The following is a 27448-nucleotide window of genomic DNA, read 5'->3' on the forward strand; positions in this document are numbered from 1 at the left end:
CACCTCTACTTTAAGAAAAAAAAACTTCCTTTCAAGTGGTTAGAATATTACAAAGTGCTTCTCTACTAACAGATGACATTTGAATGCAGTCACTGTTGTTAAGCAATCAAATATTACAGCTAATCCACAAAAGGGTAGAGTGTCACAAACGTAATTTAGACTGATGATCAAAACATCTGTTGTTGTGGTTCTGTTCGCCGAGCTGGGAATTTGTGTTGCAGACGTTTCATCCCCTGTCTAGGTGACATCCTCAGTGCTTGGGAGCCTCCTGTGAAGCGCTTCTGTGATCTTTCCTCCGGCATTTGTAATAGTTTGAATCTGCCGCTTCTGGTTGTCAGTTCCAGCTGTCCACTGCAATGGCCGGTATATTGGGTCCAGGTCGATGTGCTTATTGATTGAATCTGTGGATGAGTGCCATGCCTCTAGGCATATTTTATAATCATATTTTAAGCTTAGTGTGTCTGTGGGCATCTGAGAATAGTTCCTGTCAGGGTCAAACAGCTTATATATGTTGCTACCTATGCTCACTACTTAAGCTTACATATGTTAAATGATCACTTGGATGAAGTGTCAGAAAGATACAAGTCCTATAGAATTATATTTCACCAGCTGAGAGTAGTTAAAAAGAATAAGTGGCATGGTAGAAAACATAGTCAGTGATTTTCACTAAATCAGCTCAAAATGTCAATGCTGATATCTGTAGCAGATAATCTGTAATGTGTTTATTTCTAACATAATTATATTTGTCTAATGTTTCAACTATTAAATGTATTTACTATCAACACTCAAAGCAAATTAGAGCACAAATGTTAAAAATTGAGAAAACAAAAAATTTTGGAGTCAGGAGTGCAGTGTTCATCATTGTTAGCAAAAGTTATTGTGAACAATGAACAAAACATGACTGCAGAGGCATCTCAGCATGGTATCTCTGAATGGCCATCTCTTGCAGAAAAATAATCAGCCAATAGGTTCAAAACACATATACTGCAGCTGTTAATTAATCTGTGGTAGCAACTCATACACATAATAACAGTTCAACAAAGACAAGCAGTTAGCTTATTTACTGGAGCAGTTCCTTGGTATGCACATCCAGCATTGAGCTGTAAACATATAACACACTTCTAACAGACTTTTTAAATCCAAAAGGTGCAAACATTCAACTGACAAAAACAAGGGAAATTTCAGGAACGGGAGCCTAGCAGAGATAATAATCATTAACCAGAGTCAGCCATGTGCATCAGCTCGTGGCAGCATACACTGACGAGCGCAGCCACACACAACAATTCTGGCTGATTCTACTGAACGCACAGCAGACAGACAGACAGACACAGTGCTGTACTTACAATCATCTGCCATTATCAGAGAGCAGAATAATCAAAGAAAATGATAATCAGACCAGCATATTACTATTCTTGTTTAAACGCAAATTTCAAATCCGTTGATTTTACAACCTTGTTAATGAAAACACCAAAGCCATTTGATTAATTTTTTTAAAAACAGAGACCAAAATTTGAAGGTTCTAATGATTTAAAAAACTGTAATATGTTGACAATAAAAATCATTAAGCATTTGAAAGATTTTTTAAAAAAGCTCTTGCCCTTTCAGACAAGTATCATTTAATTAAAAAATGGATTTACAAGAAGTTCATATTTTGCATCAGTGCTCAAACAGCACTCTTTGAACAAAATTGCACTTAATGACAAAGGTCTTCATGAATGTTCACTACTTGGTAGCTAAGCAATTAGTATTAAAATGTTTCCCTCCTTTTGCAAGGATGATAGATTTAATTACTATAAAACAGAAGCAAATCCTTACTACTATTAGAGTATCTAGTGGAAATTAATTTAAATCAGCAATATTTTCCCCACACTTTTCCTGCATTTGACTGATGGAACTAAGTTGGAGAAAGAAAGACTTTATAAAAGCCAAACTTGAGAGAAATAGTCAGTTGTCGCTCTATTGTGATCTTTCTTACAGCATTGGGGAATAAAAGGGAATGCTTACAATAATTCAAATAGTATGCACTTTTCAAATGTGTACATTGACCAATGCACCAATTCAGCTCATCCAAGAAAATATCTGGGCGAGGAACCCAATTCAACATGGTGACTTATCATTCTGTATACATTTTATTATTAATTTACAGCACCTTCTCATAATAGTATAATCTTTGTATAATAAAAAGTAAACTGAAATATTGTTACTTATTTTACAACAATTGGAGATTATGAATAATATGTAGGATAATTTAAAATTAACATGATCGATCACTTGATTATTCTACGGACATGATACTTCAACCCAATTTTTTCCGACTGTGCTACAATACTTTGCTGAGAGAAAGTGAGGACTGCAGATGCTGGAGAGTCAGAGTCGAGAGTGTGGCGTTGGAAAAGCACAGCAGGTCAAGCAGCATCCAAGGAGGAAGAGAGTCAACACTTTTAGTATAAGCCCCTCATCAGGAATTTGGTTGGGGGGAGGGAGTGCTGAGAGATAAATAATTATTTATTTTTCAGCCCCTGTCCCCCCAACATTCCTGATGAAGGGCTTATGCCTAAAACGTTGACTCTCCCCCTCCTCGAATTCTGCCTGACCTGCTGTGCTTTTCCAGCAGCACACTTTTCGATCCTAATTTGCTGTGCAGATTCCCTAAACTAGAAATATTAATTTAAATTCACAACCTGCTACTCACCGTTTGATCAGTTAAAGGTGGTAAGACAATAGTTTTCTCCATTGTGTTCATTACAATCCTCCATAATTCTTTTAAGACACGTTTCAACACAGTTTTCTCACAGATCTTTGCGAAGAGTGTCAAACTGGGAGAGGAAGAAAGTTTACACAAATTATTCAGAGTAGTAATTGCTACAATTTGCCATCATTTAGAACCTTCAACTTATTAAAATGTTCCATAACACTTCAAAGAGGCATGTTCTAAGGTGTGTCTTAATGCTGGAAAGAGACACAAAAAAACAGGTTTTTAAGAGAACATTCCAGAGCTAAAGCCATTTAAAATCATGGCAGGTAATAGTGCAGTAAAGTAAATTAATATTACACAGGAGGCCAGAAATGAAGGAGTGCAGACATTTCGCAGGGTTATGGAGCTGGAGGTGGTTATCGGCAAAGAGGTGAGAATGAAGGAATCTGAACACAGAAACAAATTTTAAATTTAAGGCAATGCCAGACTCAAAGGTAATGCAAATCAGTGAACAAAGAGGTGGTATTTGAACAAGGCTCAGTGCTTGTTGGGAAACAGGCAGCAGAATTTTGGATGAGCTGAAATTTATTGAAGATTAAAAGTAGGCAGCCAACCTAAAGAATAGGTAACACATGAAATATTTAGGAACTAGAAGCAGGTAATCTTGGTAATAGAGGAATATGAAATCAGATTGGCTTTGCATCTATAGCAGTGGTTTTCTGAAAGAAATGGGGCAGCACAGTGGCTCAGTGGTCAGCATTGCTGCCTCATAGCGCCAGGGACCAGGTTCAATTCCACCCCAGGCAGCTGTGTGTGGAGTCTGCATATTCTCCCCGTGTCTGCGTGGGTTTCCTCCAGGTGCTCTGGTTTCCTCCCACAGTCCAAAAATGTGCAGGTTAGGTGGATTGTTCATGCTAAATTGCCCATAATGTGCTGACTAGGTGGATTTGCCATGGGAAATACAGTGATAGAGTAGTGAGGGTAGTTCTGGGTGAGATGCTGTTCAGAGAGTCAGTGTGGACTCGATGGGCCAAATAATCTGCTTCCACACTGTTGGGATTCTATGAAACTGTTTTGGCCTTATTCCTATAGAAATAAAAATTTAGTTAAATAACTGCTTTCAGAAACTCAGCACATCTAAAGCATTTTATAGACAGTTAAATTATTTTGAAGTTGTTACTGCTGTAATGTTGCAAATGGGGCAAGTGATTTTCATGCAGTAAGACATAGGTCAGCAATGAGAACATGGTTTTTTTATCAGGTTGACTAAAGGATAACGATTGGCAAGAGCATGATGCTGCTTTTTAAAATAGTGCAATGTGGTCTTTATGTTCACCAGAAGGGCCAGATTTGAATTTAGCTCTTCCAAAAGTGCAGTATTCCTTCAGTGCTGTATTGGACTATTAACCTAGATTTTGTACTCAAATCATTTGAGGGGGATTTGAACCCTCAAATCTCTAATTCATAAGAGACAACACTATCCACTGAGCGGAAAACAATGAATGCTGAAGATCATGGCGGGTGAGACAGCAAAGTAATGTTTCAAGTCTAGATGACTCTTCATCAGAGCTTGTTGCTATTCACTGAGCTACGGCTGACACCTCATAGATTATGTTCCTGGAGCATGTACAAGCAGACACTTATGAGATTTAAATATTTCTAAAATCTTTATTTTTCTGATGTCACTACATCAAGTCTTATTCATATTGTGATACTAAAATCTTGTCCTGTATAGTTATAAAATTTTAACTAGAGTCAAGATAAAACCTTGCTTTTTAAAAATCATTTTATAACAGTAAAGGAGCAATGAGGTTTTCTTCAAGTTTATATTAAACTTGGGTAACTTGTTTTGGTAATTTCAAAGCAAAAGGTTAGATATTATGACATGGTGAGACATTTTTCATTTACAATAACTGAATTGGGGGGTAACTTTGACCTTTGTTAATACTGCAAATTAGCCTGACCCCTGCTATACACCTTCCCTAATTTTCTGTTTCTACTGACTACAAGGTGTCAAAATTGAGTCTTTCGCATATGTAATACAACTCAATCCTGTTAAAGACTCAAGTAATGAACTCAACAAATCTTCTGAATTAAAGATGTAGAAAACTCTGACTAACTTGCTATCCAGCAGGTCCATGAGTGGTTGGAGAACATTATCAGCATCCTGAGCCACACTGTTACAAGCGCTGGCAGGGACATTTCCTGTGCCTTTCACCTGACTCAGAATATCTCCCATCTGTTTCACACATTCCTCAATGTGAGGCTGAAAACTAAAAAGTACCAAAAAAAAATCAAGCATAACATTATAAATAAATCATGCTTTAAAACAAGCCAGGATAAATACCAAGAACACAAGATTAGATTCTGGTATCTTTTGTGCTCAATCTTTAATCTTATTTGCAATGGTTAATGTTCAAATAAATCAATGAAAATAAACACAATTTTAATAATTTTAATTAAACTCACTAAGTATTTCTTATACTAATGAAATTGTTATTAACTCCCTGGACTTATTGCTTATTGGATAACACTTTAAAATTTTAAAGGTTTTATAAATATTTTATAAAATAGAACTAAAAACAGAAAATTGTGGATGCTGGAAATCTGAACACAAACAAAGTACTGCGGAACTCAATTGGTCTGGCAGCATCTATAGAGAGAGAAACCAAGTTAACGTTTCAAATCCAAAAACCCTTCATCATTATGCTAGTTATAAAAATGATTTCTCGAAGTGTTAATACCAGAATCGTTATCTCTGTTTCAGGTATTGTCTGGCACTAGTACAATATTTTGTTACACCACCACAGTCATCAGAACAGCAGTCTAACAAACTCCATTAGGAGTCATTTGTTGGTACAAGTTTTGAATTTAGCTCAGAAGACACATTTTGTCAAAGCTTTTCATTTTGCACTCATCAGAAAATTTGCAAGAAATACCCATGAGAAGGTGGTTTGACTAGTTGGTAAATTGATTCTGAATGGTAAAGCCACTGCTATGCAGGATGTGCCAGTTAGATGATTGACTGTTAAATGCCGGGTTTTGTTCAAGTCAGTAAGGTTGACTCTGATTGATCAAGGCACTGACCTGTGAAATGGATCTGAGAATTGCTGTCACCTGTTTTGTTGAGTTGAAACAGTTGCAACATGCAGGCATGTTCTTTCTGTTGCAAAGAACACAGCCCTGTACATAAACCTATTTTTCTAATTAACCTGTGCAGAGATGTTATTACACACCTGTGGAGCAGGTGGGACTTGAACACAGACCGACTGATCCAGGGACAGGGACACTACCACTGCACCACAAGGAGTCCATATCCTGTATATTAATAGTTGTAGTATCTAATACACACAGGTGTGTTCATTGTAAGCTTGACTGATGATCTTAAATTGGTTATTATCATAAACAGATTGGGTAAGGCCCATTGTAAACAGTAAAAGGTATATAGATCATAGATCATCGTGATGTACAGCATGGAAACAGACCCTTCAGTCCAACTCGTCCATGCTGACCAGATATCCCAACTTCATCCAGTTCCATCTGCCAGTACCAGGCCCATTTCCCTCCAAACCCTTCCTAATCATATACCCATCCAGATGCCTTTTAAATGTTGCAGTTGTACCAGCCTCCACCACTTCCTCTGGCAGCTCATTCCATACGTGCACCACCCTCTGCATGAAAAAAGTTGCTCCTTAGGTCTCTTTGATATCTTTCCCCTCTCACCTTAAATCTATGCCTTCTAGTTCTAGACTTCCCCACCCTAGGGAAAATACATTGTCTATTCATCCTATTCGTGCCCTTCATGATTTTATAAGACACTAAAAGGTCACCTCTCCGCCTCTGATGCTCTAGGGAAGACAGCTCCAGTCTATTCAACCTCTCCTTATAGCTCAGATCCTCAAATCCTGGCAACATCCTTGTAAACCTTTTCTGAACTCTTTCAAGTTTCACAACATCCAAAAGGAAGGACACCAGAATTGTACACAATATTCCAAAAGTGGCCCAACCAATATCTTGTACAGCTGCAACATGACCTCCCAACTCCTATACTCAATACTCTGACCAATAAAGGAAAGCATACCAAACGCCGCCTTCACTATTCTATCTACTTGCGACTCCAAGGTCTCTTTGTTCAGCAACACTCTCCAGGACCTTAGCATTAAGTGTATTAGTCCTGTTAAGATTTGCTTTCCCAAATGCAGCACCTCACATTGGTCTGAATTAAACTCCATCTGCCACTTTTAGCCCATTGGCCCATTGGGTCAAGATCCGTTGTAATCTGAGGTAACCTTCTTCGTTGTTCACTACACCTCCAATTTTGGTGACATCTGCAAACTTACTAATTGTATCTCCTATGTTCACATCCAAATCCTTTATATAAATGAAGAAAAGCAGTGGATCAAGCATCAACCCTTGTGGCACTCCACTGCTCACAGACCTCCATTCTGAAAAACAACCCTCCACTACCACCCCCTGTCTTCTACCTTTGATCCAAATGCCTAGTTCTCCCTGTATTCTATGAAATCTAACCTTGCTAACCAGTCTCCCATGGGGAACTTTGTCAAACGCCTTATTGAAGTCCATATCATTCGCATCCACTGCTCTGCCCTCATTAATTCTCTTTGTTACTTCTTCAAAAAACTGAATCAAGATTGTGAGACATGATTTCTCATGCACAAAGCCATGTTGACTATCACTAATCTGACCTTGCCTTTTCAAATACGTGTAAATCCTGTCCCTCAGGATTCCCTGCAACAACATGCCCACCACTGACGTCAGGCTCACTGGTCTATAGTGCCCTGGCCTGTCCTTATCACCTTTCTTAAACAGTGGCACCACGTTAGCTAACTCACAGTCTTCTGGCATCTCACATGTGACTACTGATGATACAAATATCTCAGCAAGGGGCCCAGCAATCACTTCCCAAAGAGTTCTAGGGTATACTTGATCAGGTCCTGGGGATTTATCCACTTTTATGCATTTCAAGACATCCAGCACTTCCTCTTCTGTAATATGGACATTTTTCAAAATGTCACCATCTACTTCCCTACATTCTATATTTTCCTCATGTCCTTTTCCACAGTAAACACTGATGCAAAATACTCATTTAGTATCTCCCCTAACTCCTGCGGCTCCCCAAAAAGGCCACCTTGTTGATCTTTGAGGGATCCTGTTCTCTCCCTGGTTACCCTTTTGTCCTTCATGTATTTGTAAAAACCCTTTGGATTCTCCTTAACTCTATTTGCCAAAGCTACTTCATGTCCCCTTTTTGCCCTCCTGATTTTCTTCTTAAGTATACTTTTCTAAGTGATCTCTTCTAAGTATTCCCTCGATGCCTCTTGTCTATACCTGACATATGCTTCCTTTTTCTTAAACAAACCCTCGATTTCTTTAGTCATCCAGCATTCCTTACAGCTACCAGCCTTTCCTTTCACCCTAACAAGAATACATTATCTCTGGACTCTCGTTATTTCTGAAGGCTTCCCATTTTCCAGCTGTTCTTTTACCTGTGAACATCTGCCCCCAATCAGCTTTTGAAAGTTCTTGCCTAATACCATCAAAATTAGCCTTCATCCAGTTTAGAACTTCAACTTTTAGATTCGGTCTGTCCTTTTCCATTACTATTTTAAAACTGATAGAAGTATGGTCGCTGGCCCCAAAATAGTGCCCCACTGACATCTCAAAAGGCATGCCCTGCCTAATTTCCCAAGAGTAGTTCAAGTTTTGCACCTTCTCTTGTAAGTATATCCACACATTGAATCAGAATTTTTTCTTGTACACACTTTACAAATTCCTCTGCATCTCACCCCTTAATACTATGGCAGTCCTAGTCTTTGTTTGGAAAGTTAAAAGCCCCTACCATAACCACCCTATTATTCTTACAGCTAACTGAAATCTGCTTACAAATTTGTTTCTCAATTTCCCACTAATTATTAGGGGGTCTATAATACAATCCAATAAGGAGGTCATCCCTTTCTTATTTCTCTATTCCATCCAAATATCTTCCCTGGATGTCTTTCTGGGAATATCCTCCTTAAGTACAGCTATAAAGCTATCCTTTATCGAATACGCCATTCCCCCTCCTCTCTAGCAAATCTCCCTGCCAGTATGTTTGTCCCCTTCAATTTGAGGTGCAATCACCCTTCTTGCACAGGTCACTTTTACTATTTAATACAACCCACCAGTCTCAGACTAGCACATACATATCTCGCACCACATGGTCATTGAAATTCGTGTATCACATTCATTATTTGAGTGATGGGTGCCTTCTGCCTGTGATTGGAAAACTCGAAACGAGTGCACACAATTACATGTGCAAATTGGACAACATTTGTTAAATAATCCTGACTGTCCTAGGAAATGTACTCAAAGATGTGCAGGTTACATGGATTAGCCGTGCCAGGGATGTGTTGGCTAGGTGGATTAGCTATGGTAAATGCAGGGTTATGGAATAGGGTGGGGAGCTAGGTCTGTTTAGGCTGTACTTCAAAGGACTAGAGGGCAGACTCGATGGGCCAAAAAGCCTCTTTCCACATTGTGGGGATTCTATAATTTATGCTGACACCTAATTTAAGATAGTCAATTAGCCTCTCAGTGTGATGCAGTTGCATGCACTGGAAAGTACATATATTGATATACAGTGTTGTTTTCTTTGCAACCACAGTAAGAAAATGCATACATTATGCTCTTTGTAACTTTAACAGGGGGCAACCATTCTCCAATCTTTTTTCTCATGTCAATGCCTGGAGGCAACCTGATTTCAACAAAGCTTGCAAATTAGTCACTGTCCAGCTGGTACATTCTCCATGACAACAACTCTATGGATCCAAGCCCACTTGTCAACCAATCAACGCTTTCCTCTCATTCTTTTATACCTTGGTATTTCTTGCACATTTTTCTGATACATGCAATACCCAAATGTACATTTGCTTCAAAACTGAAAGTTTCATACCAAACTTAGTTGTTTAGAAAATCCATTTCATAGAAGCTCATAATTCATTTAATTTCAGATGTATCTTAAACATTAAAAACATGTTGAAATTCATACCTTAGTGCAAACACCCTGCTGAGATCATCCAGTACATTATTCAGTTTTATTTGCAGCTCTTTTAAGATGTCACTGGCTTCAGCATTCAACTGAAAATACAAACAGGTATTTTTAATTATAGAAACTGTAGTCATTCAGAAAGACACTAGCCAAGCTGAACATAGCAGATGGAAAAAAAAATGATTTCTTTAAATATTGAGGGTCAGAAGCAAGCAGTACAATGTTCTATCCTTCTCATATGCTCATATCCTTTTTATAAGTGCACAACTGAACAGCACATCAACGTAGTTTCAGAACTTCTCATTGATAAGTACTGTCCTGGAGTTTGTATAAACCTAATGTACAGTTTATCTTTCTGAACAGAAAGGGAATCACAACACACATCAATGATTCTCTCAAATTACAGAATAGTGCCATACTATAGAATTTTTAAAAAGTTCATCACAAATAATTACAACTCTTGACAGATGTGAGCATTCCACCTCCGATGCTAATGGCTGTGATTGACCATGAACAGTGATGCTTTTTCAGCACAAGTTAACTATAAAAAGAAGGTAGCATTTACTTTTTACGTAACAAAGTAGCACCTCAACCTGAAAGCTTTCTTATAGTTTTCTGTCTATTTCTATAGGTTCTTTTTAATATTCACTTTTGGGAGGTGGACATCACGGGCTGCACAGCATTTATTGCCCATCCCCAGTTGCCCTTGAGAAGGTGGTAGTGAACTGTGTTCTTGAACCGCGATAGTTCATGTGCTGTGGGTACGCAGGAAGGGAATTCCAGGAGTTTGACCCAGTAACAGTGAAGGAACAACAATGTACTTCCAACTCAGGATGCTGGGTGGCTTGGAGGGGAACTTGCAGTTGGTGGTATTCCCATATATCTGCTCCACTTGTCCTTCAAGATTGAAGTGCTCTTGGGTTTGGAAGGTGTCGTCTGAGGTTCGTTGGTGAATTTCTGCAGTGCATTTTGTAGATATTACACCACACTGCTACGGAGCATTGGTGGTGAAGGGAATGGATTCTTGTGGATGAGATGCCATGCTAGGGCAACTTAGAACACTTTTCATTGTATTTTTCTTGTAAAAACACATATGACAATAAATTCTAAAAGCTGAAAAGTTTCTGCAATGTTGTTGGAACTATATTCATCCAAGCAAATGGGGAGCATTCCATCACACTCCAGACTTGTGCAGCATTATAGATGGTGCTGAAAATGTGTTGCTGGAAAAGCACAGCAGGTCAGGCAGCATCCAAGGAGCAGGAGAATCGACGTTTCGGGCATGAAACCTTCTTCAGGAATGAGGAAAGTGTGTCCAGCAGGCTAAGATAAAAGGTAGGGAGGAGGGACTTGGGGGAGGGGCGTTGGAAATGCGATAGGTGGAAGGAGGTCAAGGTGAGGGTGATAGGCCGGAGTGGGGGTGGGGGCGGAGAGGTCAGGAAGAAGATTGCAGGTTAGGAAGGTGGTGCTGAGTTTGAGGGATTTGACTGAGACAAGGTGGGGGGAGGGGAAATGAGGAAACTGGAGAAATCTGAGTTCATCCCTTGTGGTTGGAGGGTTCCTAGGCGGAAGATGAGGCGCTCTTCCTCCAGCCGTCGTGTTTCTATGGTCTGGCGATGGAGGAGTCCAAGGACCTGCGTATCCTTGGTGGAGTGGGAGGGGGAGTTGAAGTGTTGAGCCACGGGCTGGTTGGGTTGGTTGGCCTGGGTGTCCCAGAGGTGTTCTCTGAAACGTTCCGCAAGTAGGCGGCCTGTCTCCCCAATATAGAGGAGGCCACATCGGGTGCAGCGGATGCAGTAAATGATGTGTGTGGAGGAGCAGGTGAATTTGTGGTGGATATGGAAGGATCCCTTGGGGCCTTGGAGGGAAGTAAGGGGGAAGGTGTGGGGGAAAGTTTTGCATTTCTTGCAGTTGCAGGGGAAGGTGCTGGGAGTGGAGGTTGGGTAGGTGGGGGGTGTGGACCTGATGAGGGAGTCACGGAGGGAGTGGTCTTTTCGGAATGCTGATAGAGGAGGGGAGGGAAATATATCTCGGGTGGTGGGGTCCGTTTGGAGGTGGCGGAAATCACCTATGTTCGGGACATCACCCACGCCTCCACCTCCTCCATGATTTTCGCTTCCCCGGTCCCCAATGCCTTATCTTCACCATGGACTTCCAGTCCCTGTACACCTCCATCCCCCATCATGAAGGGGGAAGCCCTCTGCTTCTTCCTTTCCCGCTGTACCAACCAGGACCCTTCCACTGACACCCTCCTTCGACTGACTGAACTGGTCCTTAACCTGAACAACTTCTCTTTCCAATCCTCCCACAAGGAGACTGAACAGTTCATCCATTTCACCAACACCTTCCACCCCGACCTCAAATTTACCTGGACCATCTCAGACTCCTCCCTAGACCTTTCCATTTCTATCTCGGGCGACCAAATCAACACGGACATTTACTATAAACCGACCGACTCCCACAGCAACCTAGACTACACCTCCTCCCACCCTGCTCCCTGTAAAAATGCCATCCCATATTCCCAATTCCTTCGCCTCCGCCGCATCTGCTCCCAGGAGGACCAGTTCCAATACCGTACAACCCAGATGGCTTCCTTCTTCAAAGACCGCAATTTCCCCCCAGACGTGATTGACGATGCTCTCCACCACATCTCCTCCACTTCCAGCTCCTCCATCCTTGAGCCCTACCTCTCCAATCGCCACCAGGACAGAACCCCACTTGTCCTCACCCTCCAACCTCCATATGCATCGTATCATCCGTCGTCATTTCTGCCACCTCCAAACGGACTCCACCACCAGAGATATATTTCCCTCCCCTCCCCTATCAGCGTTCCGAAAAGACCACTCCCTCCGTGACTCCCTCGTCAGGTCCACACCCCCCACCAACCCAACCTCCACTCCCGGCACCTTCCCCTGCAACTGCAAGAAATGCAAAACTTGCGCCCACACCTCCTCCCTTACTTCTCTCCAAGGCCCCAAGTGATCCTTCTATATCCACCACAAATTCACCTGCACCTCCACACACATCATTTACTGCATCCGCTGCACCCGATCTGGCCTCCTCTATATTGGGGAGACAGGCCGCCTACTTGCGGAATGTTTCAGAGAACACCTCTCGGACACCCGGGCCAACCAACCCAACCAGCCTGTGGCTCAACACTTCAACTCCCCCTCCCACTCCACCAAGGACATGCAGGTCCTTGGACTCCTCCATCGCCAGACCATAGAAACACGACGGCGGGAGGAAGAGGGCCTCATTTTCCGCCTAGGAACCCTCCAACCACAAGGGATGAACTCAGATTTCTCCAGTTTCCTCATTTCCCCTCCCCTCACCTTGTCTCAGTCAAATCCCTCAAACTTAGCACCACCTTCCTAACCTGCAATCTTCTTCCTGACCTCTCCGCCCCCACCCCCACTCTGGCCTATCGCCCTCACCTTGACCTCCTTCCATCTTTCGCATTTCCAACGCCCCTCCCCCAAGTCCCTCCTCCCTACCTTGTATCTTAGCCTGCTGGACACACTTTCCTCATTCCTGAAGAAGAGCTCATGCCCGAAACGTCGATTCTCCTGTTCCTTGGATGCTGCCTGACCTGTTGCGCTTTTCCAGCAACACATTTTCAGCTCTGATCTCCAGCATCTGCAGTCCTCACTTTCTCCTTATAAATGGGGAGTTAGGAGGTGAGTTACTCACTACAGCATTCCTAGCCACTGATGTGTTCTTGTAGACACCTGTATTTGTATGGTGAGTTCAGTTGTGTTTCTGGTCAATGGTCACACCCAGGATGTTGATATTGATGGTGGGGTTTAGTGATTATAACACCACTGAATGTCAAGGGATGGTGATTAGATTGTGTCTTATTGGATATTTTTGTTGCCTGGCAGTTGTGTGGCATGAATGTTACTTGCCACTTGTCAGCTCAAGCCTGGATATTATCCAGAACCTGTAGCATTTGAAATGAACTGCTTCATTATCCTAGGAGACACAAATGGTGCTGAACACTTATAATTGTGTAAAACATCTCCACTTCTGACCTTATGAAGGAAGGGAGGTCATTAATGAATCAGCTGAAGATGGTTGGATTGAGGACACTACATTAAGGAGTTTCTGTAGAGGTGTCCTGGAATTGAGATGACTGACCTCCAACAAGTACAACCATCTTTCCAAGTGCCAGTATGACTCCAACCAGCAGAGACTTCATCCCCTGATTCCCAATATTCCAGTTTTGCTTGGGTTGCATAATGACATCCTCAGTCAAATATAGCTTCAATGTCAAAGGCTGTCACATCACCTTATCTCTGGAATTCGGTTCTTTTCTTCATGCTTGAACCAAGGCTACAATAATGTCAGGACTGAGTGGCCCTGGCAGAACTCACGCTGGGTATACCTGAGCAGATTACTGAAACATAGAATCACTATAGTGTGGAAACAGGCCACTCAGCCCAACAAGTCCACTCCAAAGTGCATTTCCACCCTGTGGAGAAAATCCGCTTCCCTGGCCACCCACAGCATGGCCACAAAGAATATAAGGAACCATGTCTGCCTAAGCCACAACAAAAACTACTCAGAGAACCTCAGCCTTGACCAAACAGGCTAACTAAGACACTAGGGGAAAGTGAGGACTGCAGATGCTGGAGATCAGAGCTGAAAATGTGTTGCTGGAAAAGCGCAGCAGATCAGGCAGCATCCAAGGAGCAGGAGAGTCGACGTTTCGGGCATGAGCCCTTCTTCATGCCCTTCCTGAAGAAGGGCTCATGCCTGAAACATCGACTCTCCTACTCCTTGGATGCTGCCTGACTAAGACACTAGGCAGCAAACAGGAGATGCTCAAGCTACTTCCAGTCTGGGGTATACGCTTCCCGAGATAGCCGGACAATAGACTTCCTAGCCCTCAGTAAGCACACTGTTCCCGATGCACTAAGGGCAGCCTCACTCCTCATTCATACTGGAACTCCACAAAGGATGCTCAGAGTAAAAGGCACCTAGATACCTTACATGCAGACTAACCACAATGGAAACCCATTGACACCAAGATGAGAAATATTATCACCTACTCTTACAGAGGATCAGAATCCCCTAACTCAATCGAGGACTGATTGCTGCTACCGGACGGCTGATTGTCCTCCCACTGATTATGTTTTACTCTTGATTATACTGTAATTCACACCATATTACTGTAACCCTATAAAATTGCCTGTGCCCACTGCTCGAGGAAGAGAACCCTTGATCTACCGTATAGTCAGTTCTGTATCAGCCGAGTCAATTTCTCTTCTAGTGATATCACTTGTAATAAACAGCTTGTCAACTTCACCTGTTCCGTGCTTGTGTGGTCTCTGTTCAATTGGGTAATTTCTCTGACACACCCAGACACACTCCCTTACCCTATTCCAATAAAGATGGTAGGTGCCTTAATACTGGGATGTTGACCAGATCAAATATGCTGGTGTTGATGCATCTGTCTTCCCAGAAGATTTGCAGGATCTTGCACAAGCAGCATTGGTGGTACTGCCCCAGTGCTTTGAGGTGTCTGCTGTAGACAGTCCACTTCTCAGAGCCATATGAGGGCAGGAACCACTGTAGTTCAATAGTACTGTTGTTGACACTTTCCATCACTTTACTGATGTTTGAGAGTAGACTAACTGGTCAGGTTGATTTCATCCTTTTTTTTGTGTACAAGACCTTCCTAGGAAATTTTCCCCATTGTCAGGTAAATGCCAGTGTTGTAGCTGCATGGGAACAGCTTGACTAGGGTTGTGGCGAACTCCCGAGCACAAGTCTTCAGTATTATTGTGGGAATGTTGTTGGGTCCATAGCCTTTAAAGTATCCAGTGCCTCAAACCGTTGCTTGATATCACATGGACTGAATCAAATTCGATGAACACTGGCATCTATAATGTTAGGGGTCACTGGAAGAGGCCAAGATGGATCATTGACTCAGCATTTCTGGCTGAACACTGCTGAAAATACTTCAGTCTTATCTTTTGCACTTAGGTGTTGGGCTCTTCATCATTAAGGATGGATATATTTGTGGAGCTTTCACCTTAAAGTGAGTCGTTTAATTGTCCACCAGCATTCATGAGTGGAAATGGTAAGACTGCAGAGCTTAGATCTGATCCATTGCTTGTGGGATTGCTTAGCTTTGTCTATCACTTGCTACATATTCTGTTTGGCATGTAAGTAATCCTGTTAAGGTATGTCCTCCATTAAACCAGGGAAAAATTCTCCTGGCTTGTTGGTAGTGGTTAAGGCCAGGCCATGAGGTTGCAGATTGTGTTGTAGTACAATTCTGCTGCTGTTGATAGCCCACAGCACCTCAGATAACCAGGCTTGAATTGCTACATGTTTGAAATCTGCCCTATTTAGCACAGTGGTAATGCCACACATCTCAATGGACGGTATTCTCAATGTGGACTGTGCCGTGGTCTCCACAAGGACTGTGCCGTGGTCACTCTTAAAGATGTGGTCATGGATAGGTGCATCTGCAGCTGGCAGATTGGTGAAGATGAGGTCAAGTATATTTTACCCCTTTGCTGGTTCCCTCACCATCTGCTGCAGATCCTGTCTAGCAGCTATGCTCTTGAAGACCTGACCAACTTGATCAGTAGTGCTGCTACTGGGCCACTCCTGGTAGTACACATTGAAATCTCCTAATTAGATTACATTTTCCATCTATGCCATCCTCAGTATTTCCTCCAAGGGTTGTTCAACATTCATTAGCCATGGTAATCAGCAGAAGGCTTCCTTGCCCTTGTTTAACCTGATGCCGTGAGACTTCAAACCATCATGAAGTCAATGTTGGAGTCAATATTGAGGACTCCAGGGCAACTCACTCCCTCTATATACCACTGCCATCTCTGCTGGGTCTGTCCTGTTGGTGGGACAGGTCAAATCCAGGGATGGCGATAGTGCTGCCTGAGACGTTGTATAATATTGCAAAGCTATTGCTTGACCAGACTGTGAGACAGCTCTCCACATTTTGGCACCAGCTACCACAAATTAAGGAAGATTGCAGGGTGAAGGGCTGTCTTTACCTGTGCCTAGATCAATGTCAGGTGCTACATCCAGATTCATTTCTTTCTTGAGATTTCATAGAGACTGATACAACTGAGTGGTTTGCTAAGCCATTTCAGAGGGCAGCTGAAAGTCAACCACATTGCTGAAATGCTGGAGTTTCATGTAGTGTAGGCCAGACAAGATGAGGATGGCAGATTTCCTTCCCTGTAGGACATTAATGAGCCAGATGGGTTTTTCCGCCAATCAACAATAGTTTCATGGTCATCAGCAGATCCAAAATTACATTTTTTTAATTGGAATTCAAATTCTACCATCTATTGTGGCATCCCCAAAACATTAGCTGAGCTTCCGGATTAATAATAGACGTAATAGAATACCTACAGTGTGGAAGCAGTCCATTCGGCCCATCAAGTTCATACTGACTCTCCAAAGACCATCCCACCCAGCCCTTTCCCCTATCCCTGTAACCCCATATTTCCCATAGCTAACCCATCTACCTAGTCTGCACAAGCCTGGACACTATGGCCAATCCACCTAAAGTGCACATCTTTGGACTGTGGGAGGAAACTGGAGTACCTGGAGAAAACCCTTGCAGACACAGGGACAATGTACAAACTCCACACCGGGTGGAATCGAACCTGGTTCCCTACAGCCGTGAAGTGGCAGTGCTAATCACTGTGCTACCATGCCAATAATTTCGTAATAATACCACTAGGCCAATTTTGTTGCTACCATTCCACTGAGATCACGACCTGCAGTGTCACTTATCAGTTGGATGGCTGGTCTGATGGGGTACATCCAGTCAAGAAATGATAGTGGCTGCAGTCAAAGTAGCAGTCAATATTGTGATGCAGTCTGTCCCAACGTGCCCTCCATCACACACCTATTGAAATGAAAATTTCCATTGGTTCCTGTCATCTGGGATTCCTCTGTATTTCTCATTTATTGCATTGTTCCTTTCACAGAAGGGAGGCTTTCTCAAATGCTGCTGCAAAACAGAATTGCCCTCAGCCTGCACATTGATTTGATATCTTTAATTAATTTGTCCGAAGGGGATGGTGGTTATACCCCGAGCTCTGATTGCAGTTCCTCTTAACGAATAAGTTGCTTTATCTACTGCCTCTGCACATACTCATTCACCTCCTACTCTGATTTCATCATGCTGAGTGACTCACCTGGTGTGAATTCCTCATCATGACTATATACAGAGGACAAAAATGTGGTACTGGAAAAGCACAGCAAGTCAGGGAGCATCCAAGGAGCAGGAGAATTGACGTTTCGGCCCTTCATCAGGAATCCAGAACCTCAATTATCTGAGCAAGATGAGCGGCCAGTATTTCATTCGGATAATTGATTATTTGGATAACTGATTCAATGCCTCTCCTCGGGTACTTGGAGTTTTCTGAAGTTTCCTTTTGCCCAGCTCTGCCTGTCTTGCTCGCTCTCTCTGTCTCAGGGTTTGTTTCTGAGCAGACACACACTTCTGTGTAAAGGGCCTGCAGTATTGCTGAAGCCTCTTCCCGCTGCTGTTTCACTTCAATGGGATTAACAGAGCAAGCACTTGCTAAGCCCACTCCCTGTTCAAAGACTAGGCAGCAGCACACCACACGCAGCCCCCTCTCCCATCCCCCCCACCCCCTCGCTATGTACTTTCAACTCTCCACATTTCCAGCCAGCAGATGGAGTGAAGTGACCAGATGTCTCATATCTCTTCTCCCCAATGGGACTCCAGAACAAAATGAAGTAACGGAATGGAGACAACAGCCGGACTGGACACCAACAGCAAGACTGCTGCTGCCTTTGAGGGGGGCGGTGAGTCTCAAAATAGAGTGCACATGTGCAGACACACACGACTTTTTGACAAGTTCCCACTTTGCCCTGAACAGGATAATGTTGGAGAGATTATGTAGGGAATGGGGGGTTTAGGGTACAGTTGAAAATGTGTTGCTGGTTAAAGCACAGCAGGTTAGGCAGCATCCAAGGAATAGGAAATTCGACGTTTCGGGCATAAGCCCTTCATCAGGAATGAGGAGAGTGTGCCAAGCAGGCTAAGATAAAAGGTAGGGAGGAGGGACTTGGGGGAGGGGCGATGGAGATGGGATAGGTGGAAGGAGGTCAAGGTGAGGGTGATAGGCCGGAGTGGGGTGGGGGCGTAGAGGTCAGGAAGAAGATTGCAGGTTAGGAGGGCGGTGCTGAGTTGAGGGAACCGACTGAGACAAGGTGGGGGGAGGGGAAATGAGGAAGCTGGAGAAATCTGAGTTCATCCCTTGTGGTTGGAGGGTTCCCAGGCGGAAGATGAGGCGCTCCTCCTCCAGCCGTCGTGTTGTTATGTTCTGCCGGTGGAGGAGTCCAAGGACCTGCATGTCCTCGGTGGAGTGGGAGGGAGAGTTAAAGTGTTGAGCCACGGGGTAGTTGGGTTGGTTGGTCCGGGCGTCCCTGAGGTGTTCTCTGAAGCGTTCCGCAAGTAAGCGGCCCGTCTCCCCAATATAGAGGAGGCCACATCGGGTGCAGCGGATGCAATAGATGATGTGTGTGGAGGTACAGGTGAACTTGTGGCGGATATGGAAGGATCCCTTGGGGCCTTGGAGGGAAGTGAGGGAGGAGGTGTGGGCGCAAGTTTTACATTTCCTGCGGTTGCAGGGGAAGGTGCTGGGAGTGGAGGTTGGGTTGGTGGGGGGTGTGGACTTGACGAGGGAGTCACGAAGGGAGTGGTCTTTGCGGAACGCCGATAGGGGAGGGGAGGGAAATATATCCCTGGCAGTGGGGTCCGTTTGGAGGTGGCGGAAATGACGACGGATGATACGTTGTATATGGAGGTTGGTGGGGTGGTAGGTGAGAACCAGTGGGGTTCTGTCTTGGTGGCGGTTGGAGGAGCGGGGCTCAAGGGCGGAGGAGCGGGAAGTGGAGGAGATGCGGTGGAGGGCATCGTCGATCACGTTTGGGGGGAATCTGCGGCCTTTGAAGAAGGAGGCCATCTGGGCTGTGCGGTATTGGAACTGGTCCTCCTGGGAGCAGATGCGGCGGAGACGAAGGAATTGGGACTATGGGATGGAGTTTTTACAGGTAGCAGGGTGGGAGGAGGTGTAGTCCAGATAGCTGTGGGAGTCAGTCGGTTTATAGTAGATGTCTGTGTTGAGTCGGTCGCCTGAGATAGAAATGGAAAGGTCTAGGAAGGGGAGGGAGGAGTCTGAGACAGTCCAGGTGAATTTGAGGTCGGGATGGAAGGTGTTAGTAAAGTTGATGAACTGTTCAACCTCCTCGTGGGAGCATGAGGCAGCGCCGATACAGTCATCGATGTAGCGGAGGAAAAGGTGGGGGGTGGTGCCAGTGTAGTTGCGGAAGATGGACTGTTCCACATATCCTACGAAGAGACAGGCATAGCTGGGGCCCATGCAGGTGCCCATGGCAACTCCTTTAGTTTGGAGGAAGTGGGAGGATTGAAAAGAGAAGTTATTCAGGGTGAGGACCAGTTCAGTCAGTCGAAGGAGGGTGTCAGTGGAAGGGTACTGGTTGGTGCAGCGGGAAAGGAAGAAGCGGAGGGCTTTGAGTCCTTCGTGATGGGGGATGGAGGTGTACAGGGACTGGATGTCCATCGTGAAAATAAGGCGTTGGGGACCGGGGAAGCGAAAATCCTGGGAGGAGGTGGAGGGCGTGGGTGGTGTCCCGAACGTAGGTGGGGAGTTCTTGGACTAAAGGGGACAGAACCGTGTCAAGGTATGCTGAGATGAGTTCGGTGGGGCAGGAGCAGGCTGAGACAATGGGTCGTTCGGTGGGGCAGGAGCAGGCTGATTTTTTACCCGACAGTTTAGGGTACACCCCTGTATAGAACTCCAGGGAAAGCGTGGGGAGAGAGAGAGAGGGTGGGAGGTCAGTCATTTGGAGACAGTGCCTGCGCTCTCATCAATGTCCAGGATTGTTCTTGGCAGCATTTCAGTAAGCTGAATTCACTTTTAATCATTGTAAACTAAAGACGTGATCAGTGTTGGTAACACCTCTTTGATGTAATGTTTTTATCGGGACCTTGAGATCTTCTTCAGATAATCAAAGTTCCTCTGTAAATTGCTGGTGGGTGACAGGAAGCCTATGCCGAGTAACACAGATAGCAATTAGAGTGATGAGCTTGGGTCAGAGGGGGACAGACATGTAGTGGTTAGTTCTTCCAGTTGCCAAAGCTTTTATCCTTCTCTTTGATGTTTTTGAGGTATTAAAATGCAGATATACTCACCTCCCATTGCAGAAGTTTTGACAGATTTGCATGAAATCTCAGCAGATTGAGACAAGTAATGTACGGAATTAGACATAGACAACAAGGAAATTTAAGATCACAACAAATCCATAAATGATTAATTTCAAAATATTTAAAAGTAAGATAAATTTGTGATTTTAAATTCTTACATCTTTTCCTCCCATTGCTTCAAACATCTTCTCCAGTTGTACTCGAAGCTGCTGGATGTTGTTCATTAGAATACATGGCTATAAAAAGTACAGCATTATCATTTTTTATGCATTGTCACAGCCTTTTACTTACAAGTGAAAACGTTAAAAGTTAATAAATCTACAAATAATTGAGAAACTAAAAGTCATATTTTTAAAAGTTTTGTATTTTAGTATGTTTATTAGATTTTATTATATAGAATTTATATATACTATGATGCCAAATATGTATAAAAACATCTTAAATTCTACTAAGTAATCGTTAGAAAATAGAAAAAAGGAGCGCCAATTTTTAAGGGAGTATCACAGGCAAATATTTCAAACAAACCAATGGAAAATACTAAAATAATTTAAAAATTAAATGATTATTTTCAGGGCACTATCATAAAATGAACAAAGGGACTATATTCTTCTGCAGTTACATCCACCCACAATTTAATCCTGTTCAATCAGTTAATTTTCAAAATAAAGGGGAACCTGAATTCCATATTTTTGTCTTGAGTACAGTAACACAAATAGGATCTGAATCAAGGGTCTGGCTCTAGTCAGTGTTAAACCTTGAATCCTATTAAACATGAAATAGGGAACACAGGCATGCTGCTGAAGACAAGCAAATTAATAAGGCATGCCCCACTAGGCTCTCCTTAATCATTCCTAGTGTATAAAATATTTAGTGAAACTATATTGAGATGTCAATGAGTAAGTCATCGATTCTGTACAGCCTTTTGCATTTGTATTCCTGAAACATTGATTAATAGTTCAATGTTTCTGCACTCTTTTAAAATATTTGTTATCTGTGCAAATAATGACTTCCCAAAAAAATTACAGCAACTTTCTACTGTTGGATTTTGTACACAGAAGAGATTTCTTTTTTCTTTTGCATTCTTATGAATACAATGCAATACTTTAGTAGATATTTATCCCATACATTCTTTTGTTAACTGAATGAAAAACATATTAAGACAATAAAAAGAAACCAGGTTGAAGCAAATTAGAAAATACAAATAACGAAAAGGAAAGGCAGATTTATGAAGTCCAAATTTTAATGTAAAAAAGGAATGTAACAAGAGCCCTCAACTGGCTGACATTTTAAGACAAGCGGCAGTGTGTGAGTTTTTCATCTGTGCAGATCAAAAAAAAATTAAGATTTGTAAAAGGAAATAAATTGTTCCATATGGAATAGTAACAGATGTCATTTACATCTACGTAGAAAGGATTGGCAAGTGATGAAAGAAGAAAAAAAATCTAAGTGAAAGTTTGAAAGAAAAACAAAAATATTGGATAGGAAAAAAACTTCAACTTATATAGAACCATTCACAATTTCAGAACAGACCAAAGGCCATTAACAGGCAATTAAATGTATAAATAAAGAGTAATCACTAATGCAATAATAACCAAACAATCCATTTGGTTACATTAGTTGAGGAATTAATACATGCTGGGCCACACGTAAATATATTTCAGGCCTGTTAATAGCTATAAAGAGAAAGTAAAGTTGGTGAAGTAAAAATCCTGCCACCAGTTCTAATGACTCCGCATCCAAACCATTCCCCATTCTTTCTCTTTACAGCTATATTACTTGAGTCTATGAAGGTACTTGCATTCTACAGAAAAATATCTTGTACATAATATGGGGGAACTATTTACCACTTTCTCCTTCGAACAGTATGATGCATAATCCTTAGCTATTATCTCAGCATACTGCAGCAGCACATTACTGATAGTCTAAAAAAACAAAACAATTTTGAGAAACACAAGAGTTTGCCTTTTCTAAAAAACGAAGATACAAAATGATGGCAGACATTGAAATACTGTGCCAATTTGCAATTTATTTAGAAGTTCATCAATTTCCTATATTAATCACATTACCCTCATATCTTCACTAAAAAGACTTTTTAAAAGCACCTACTGGCAAATTATGTCTTCACTATAGCAACCATTTGTAAGTTTGATTCAGTTCTTTACATTTATAGAGTATGGCAATGTTAAACCTCAAGCATTGCTCAATGTACTACCCAAACATTTGGATCCCACATTAAAGGAAATAATAATTATGTTACCAGAAAGAATTAATTCTTTTCCTACTTTCTCCCACCTGTTTTTTGGCAAGGAATTGTTTCACCAACTTCTAGCATGTGTTTCCATTTCAGGGACTTTCACTTGGAAGTATTGGTAAATATGGAATATACTGGACCACATTTGTCCCATTTAAATGATAGGATTGAAATAAAATATATAATACCCTTCCCATCATCAAAGGCCTTGGCAATGCTAGATATTAGTATTTCCTGGCAGGATGTTGTGAATGGTGGAGAAGGCCTTGCTATAAAAATTAATGAACTAGCATGCCAAGTCAAATTAATTACAGTACAGGGTGAATGCTGCATTAAGTAAAGTTGAACATTTTCTGAAAAAATGTTTTTTGTTATTACAAGTCAAACAATCACTGACCACTGTACTGCAATAAGAGCCACAATTTCCCATTCCTTAACCTCCCCACAGTTCATCAAATCACCAGTGGCTCCAGGAGGAGCTCACTATGAATATGAAAGTAAGCTTGGCCACAGAAAATCTAGGTGAACAGGAGACAGGGAGTTGAAAAGACCATACAAGGACTAAACTGGAATAAATCCTAGAGCCACAAAACCTTGATACATGTCAATGAGGTTAACAGCAGAATGAATAATTTCGTTACTTGAATTTATTACGTCAAAGTATTTTTACTAATATTAAAATTGAATTTTGGCACTACAGCAATGTTTCATTAATTGGCAAGAGGCCTTTGCATGAATTTTCCTCAAAAACAGTACTTTTTACCTTAGCAAATCTTCTCATATAATGCCCCACTATCAGAGGATCAGGGCACTCCAGCTTCTTAATTATTTCAAAACTCTGATTCAATTGTGAGAACACATCCACCACAGAACAGGAGAAGAGGGCATGCTCTGATGTTTGTTGGAACTGTTAATGAACAAAATAAGAAGATTATCTTTGATTTCATCTTCTCATTTCTAAACAAAATGACTGCAAATGCAAATAAGTGAAAGTAACTAATTTAAATAGAAATTCTACGTTTCATATAAAAGGCAGTTCTTCATTCGTGAAGTGCAAAGTAAAAGAAATCGAAATTGTCTCCCTTTTTTAAGAGATATTATAGAAATTAAAGTTACTTGAATTCAGTGCAAAATTGTTGTTTAAACCAATGTATTGTCAAATAAATATTACAATCTATTCCTTGAGTACAAAACAGTTACCTGAATAAATAAAAGTAAATCTTGCCTATAACTATCATGCTTAAATATTTGCAGAGCATGGAAAGTAGTTAACTATAGGAGAACAACCTTGGCAATTGGCACAAATAGATAATTCATGAAACAGTCCAAAAATAAAGTGAAACATTCTCCTGATCAGTGTGGGCGGGGGAATGCAATATTAGATAGGAACCTATCTTACAGAGCTTCACTTCTTCTGGGATGTCAGGTATCAACATGAGAGAAAATGATGACTGCAGATACTGGAGATCAGAGTCAAAAAGTGTGGCATTGGAAAAGCACAGCAGATCAAGCTTATGCCCGAAACATCGACTCTCCTGCTCTTTGGATGCTGCCTGACATGAGGTATCAACATGAGATGATAATAAAGGAGTGTTATCGCATTTTGCTAGATGTCCACAAAAGATTTGTAATTAGGTTGATCCCAGTATAATTACTGAATTATAGTATTTAGCAAAATTAGAAATAGGAACATTTGACCATCCAGCCCAATCCAGCGTTCAATTGAACCATGGCCAACTGTCTAACTCTCAGCCATTTTCCCATACTCTCCTCATATACCACGATACCTTTAATATCTAGACAATTATCAATTTCTGACTCGAATATGCACAATGACAGAGTTTCCATTGTTTTCCAGGGAAGAGCATTCCAAAGACTTCTTCACAGTTGAGTAAAGAAATTCTCCTTCATCTTAGTCCAAAATGGCCTACCTCTTATTCTGAGTCTATGTTCCCTAGACAGCTCAGCCAGTGAAACATCCTTACTGCATTTACTCTGTTGAACCCTATAAGAATTTTGAATGCATCAACAAGATTGTCTCTTATTCTTTTAAGCTGTACAGAATATAGACGCAGTCTCTTCAATCTCTTCTTGTAGGACATTCCCAGCATCCCAGGAATCATGATATTGTACCTGTGCTGCACTCTTTCCATTAGCATGTACACTTGTTGAATGTAGAACTGGAGATATGCTACATTTCAAGTCTAGATTTCATGCATTCTCTTGACACTGAAAACAATGATGTTATGGGAAGTATTGTATTTCATATTCCACAAGACATCAAGAACCATACTTAGACACTAACCATACTTTATTATTGACTAGTTACATCATTTAATTTCTATTAAATTATTTAAATTTTATATTATCTTTCTTCCTAAATTTCACAATTAATTGTGCTATGGTAGTAGCAAACATTGGTTATCATATGTTAACTTTGGTCATCTAATTGCTATAGTCAAGACCTTGTATGAATTAAAATGTCTTTTTAAAACAACATAAAATACTGACAAAATGTCTGCCATGATCACCTGATCACAGACTGGGGAATGTTCGGGAGATCATCATGGAATAAATGAAACTACACTGAAATTATTATCAAAATTTATCAACGGAATCAGGGATCAAGAAACTCAAATCTGTACCTCCTGTTTAGTTCATACTTAAATTGTAATTTCAAATTACGGGAGATGATGATCTGGCCTATAATTAGCCTGCTTTGAAAGACAATGAAGCTAGACTTAGGAATGCACATTAAATTATATTTCAAGCAGCTCCTTGGTGCAGGAGAGAATAAGAACATGGACTGGTAAAAGCATAGACTGAAAGGTTCACTTTCTCCCCATTTCTCTCATCATATTGGATAAAAGCATCTAATGAAAAAGCAAACTTGAGAAACAACCATTCCTCAGGAATGCAAAGATATCTACAATTTTCACCATTGCTGAGTGTATTAGTCAACAAGCAAATCGTGGTCTAAGTATAAAAATCTAACACCTCAAGGATTCTAAGGATCTTCAAACCATGGAGCCTTTTATTCTTTGCATCAGACATATAATTCCTTTTAAATCTATCACCTTTTATGTTTTATTTTTCCCCTCAGGGCTAGTAGGGAATAGAATTACTTTCTGTCCATTCAAGAAAACATTGTAATTGGCACCTTCATTTCATCGACATAACTATATTTTTGATTGACATTTGATGGCTGTGTACCAAAAAAGAATTTGTTACAGCCAACCTATTGTAAGGAGGGGAGCTGAATCAGCCCAACTCACTAGCTCACAACAATTTGCTGATTATAGTTAACACAATTCAGTTACTGAATGCATCTAACATATTTATCCACGTTAATAGACTTATCACAATCAACATATTTATTAGCTTTATAGTTATGCTCACTTTAAAAATCAATTTAAAGTCATAAGTCATTGAATTCCTGACAATAATTCATTTATATCATATGTATTTGTTTATGTTTAGATGCAGTTTAATAATCTGGCATATTGTGTCTACTAGTAGTACCAAAAGAGAGATGGTAAGATTTAAAATGGAATTAACTTCGAAGAGGCATAGGTAAGTACTGGTATGGAGAGTATTTTGCTGACTCTTCTAACCTTATAAAGTCCACAGAGTGATTACTATGGTAGTATTTTCTACTAAGGGAGTTGTGGATTTCTTGTCATATTATTACATAATTAAATATGACAGACATTTGAACATTACTAAGTAATAGGACGTTTAATAAATCCAAACTGTACTGACATTCTCATTCAAGTGAAAAATATTGGCTTATTATAGGCTAGAGTATTCATCTGCTGATTTCATAACAGACATATAAAAATAAAACAGGAAAAAAAAGACTAACAAGACTAAGTCTTCCACATCATTTAAGAAGTACGGTCGAAGTGAATACTTAACCTTTAACTAATGTAAATTATATGCTCACTTGTCATATCAAGAAGTTGTGATTACATCTATAGCAATAGTTCATTTTTTTTATTGATGCAGATTCTGTTTGTACTTTTAAACCAATAAACATGCAAATTTAGCACAGTAAAAATAGCATTCTATTTACTTGAAAGCAAAATGAGAAACTTTTTTATGCAGAGAGTGGTGAGTGCATGGAATGAACTGCCAGAGAAGGTGGTGGTAAAAGGCATCTGGATGGGTATAGGAATAGGAAAGATTTAGAGGGGTAAACGCCAA

The 27448-nt window shown here is 41.3% G+C and overlaps 1 protein-coding gene across 1 annotated transcript in view; it reads right to left on the bottom strand.

Annotated features, from left to right (window-relative positions):
* Nucleotides 1-27448, bottom strand: part of unc13a (unc-13 homolog A (C. elegans)) — a 299453-nt gene that overhangs the window by 40761 nt on the left and 231244 nt on the right. The window contains exons 28-33 of the mRNA XM_060846583.1: nt 24006-24149; nt 22836-22913; nt 21150-21227; nt 9744-9832; nt 4816-4968; nt 2693-2816 (exon numbers count right to left, since the gene is read on the bottom strand). Of these exons, the coding sequence (XP_060702566.1) occupies nt 2693-2816; nt 4816-4968; nt 9744-9832; nt 21150-21227; nt 22836-22913; nt 24006-24149 (666 nt within the window). The remainder of the gene's footprint in view (nt 1-2692; nt 2817-4815; nt 4969-9743; nt 9833-21149; nt 21228-22835; nt 22914-24005; nt 24150-27448) is intronic.

Source organism: Hemiscyllium ocellatum, chromosome 28 (genome assembly GCF_020745735.1).
Source record: "Hemiscyllium ocellatum isolate sHemOce1 chromosome 28, sHemOce1.pat.X.cur, whole genome shotgun sequence".
NCBI lineage: Eukaryota > Metazoa > Chordata > Chondrichthyes > Orectolobiformes > Hemiscylliidae > Hemiscyllium > Hemiscyllium ocellatum.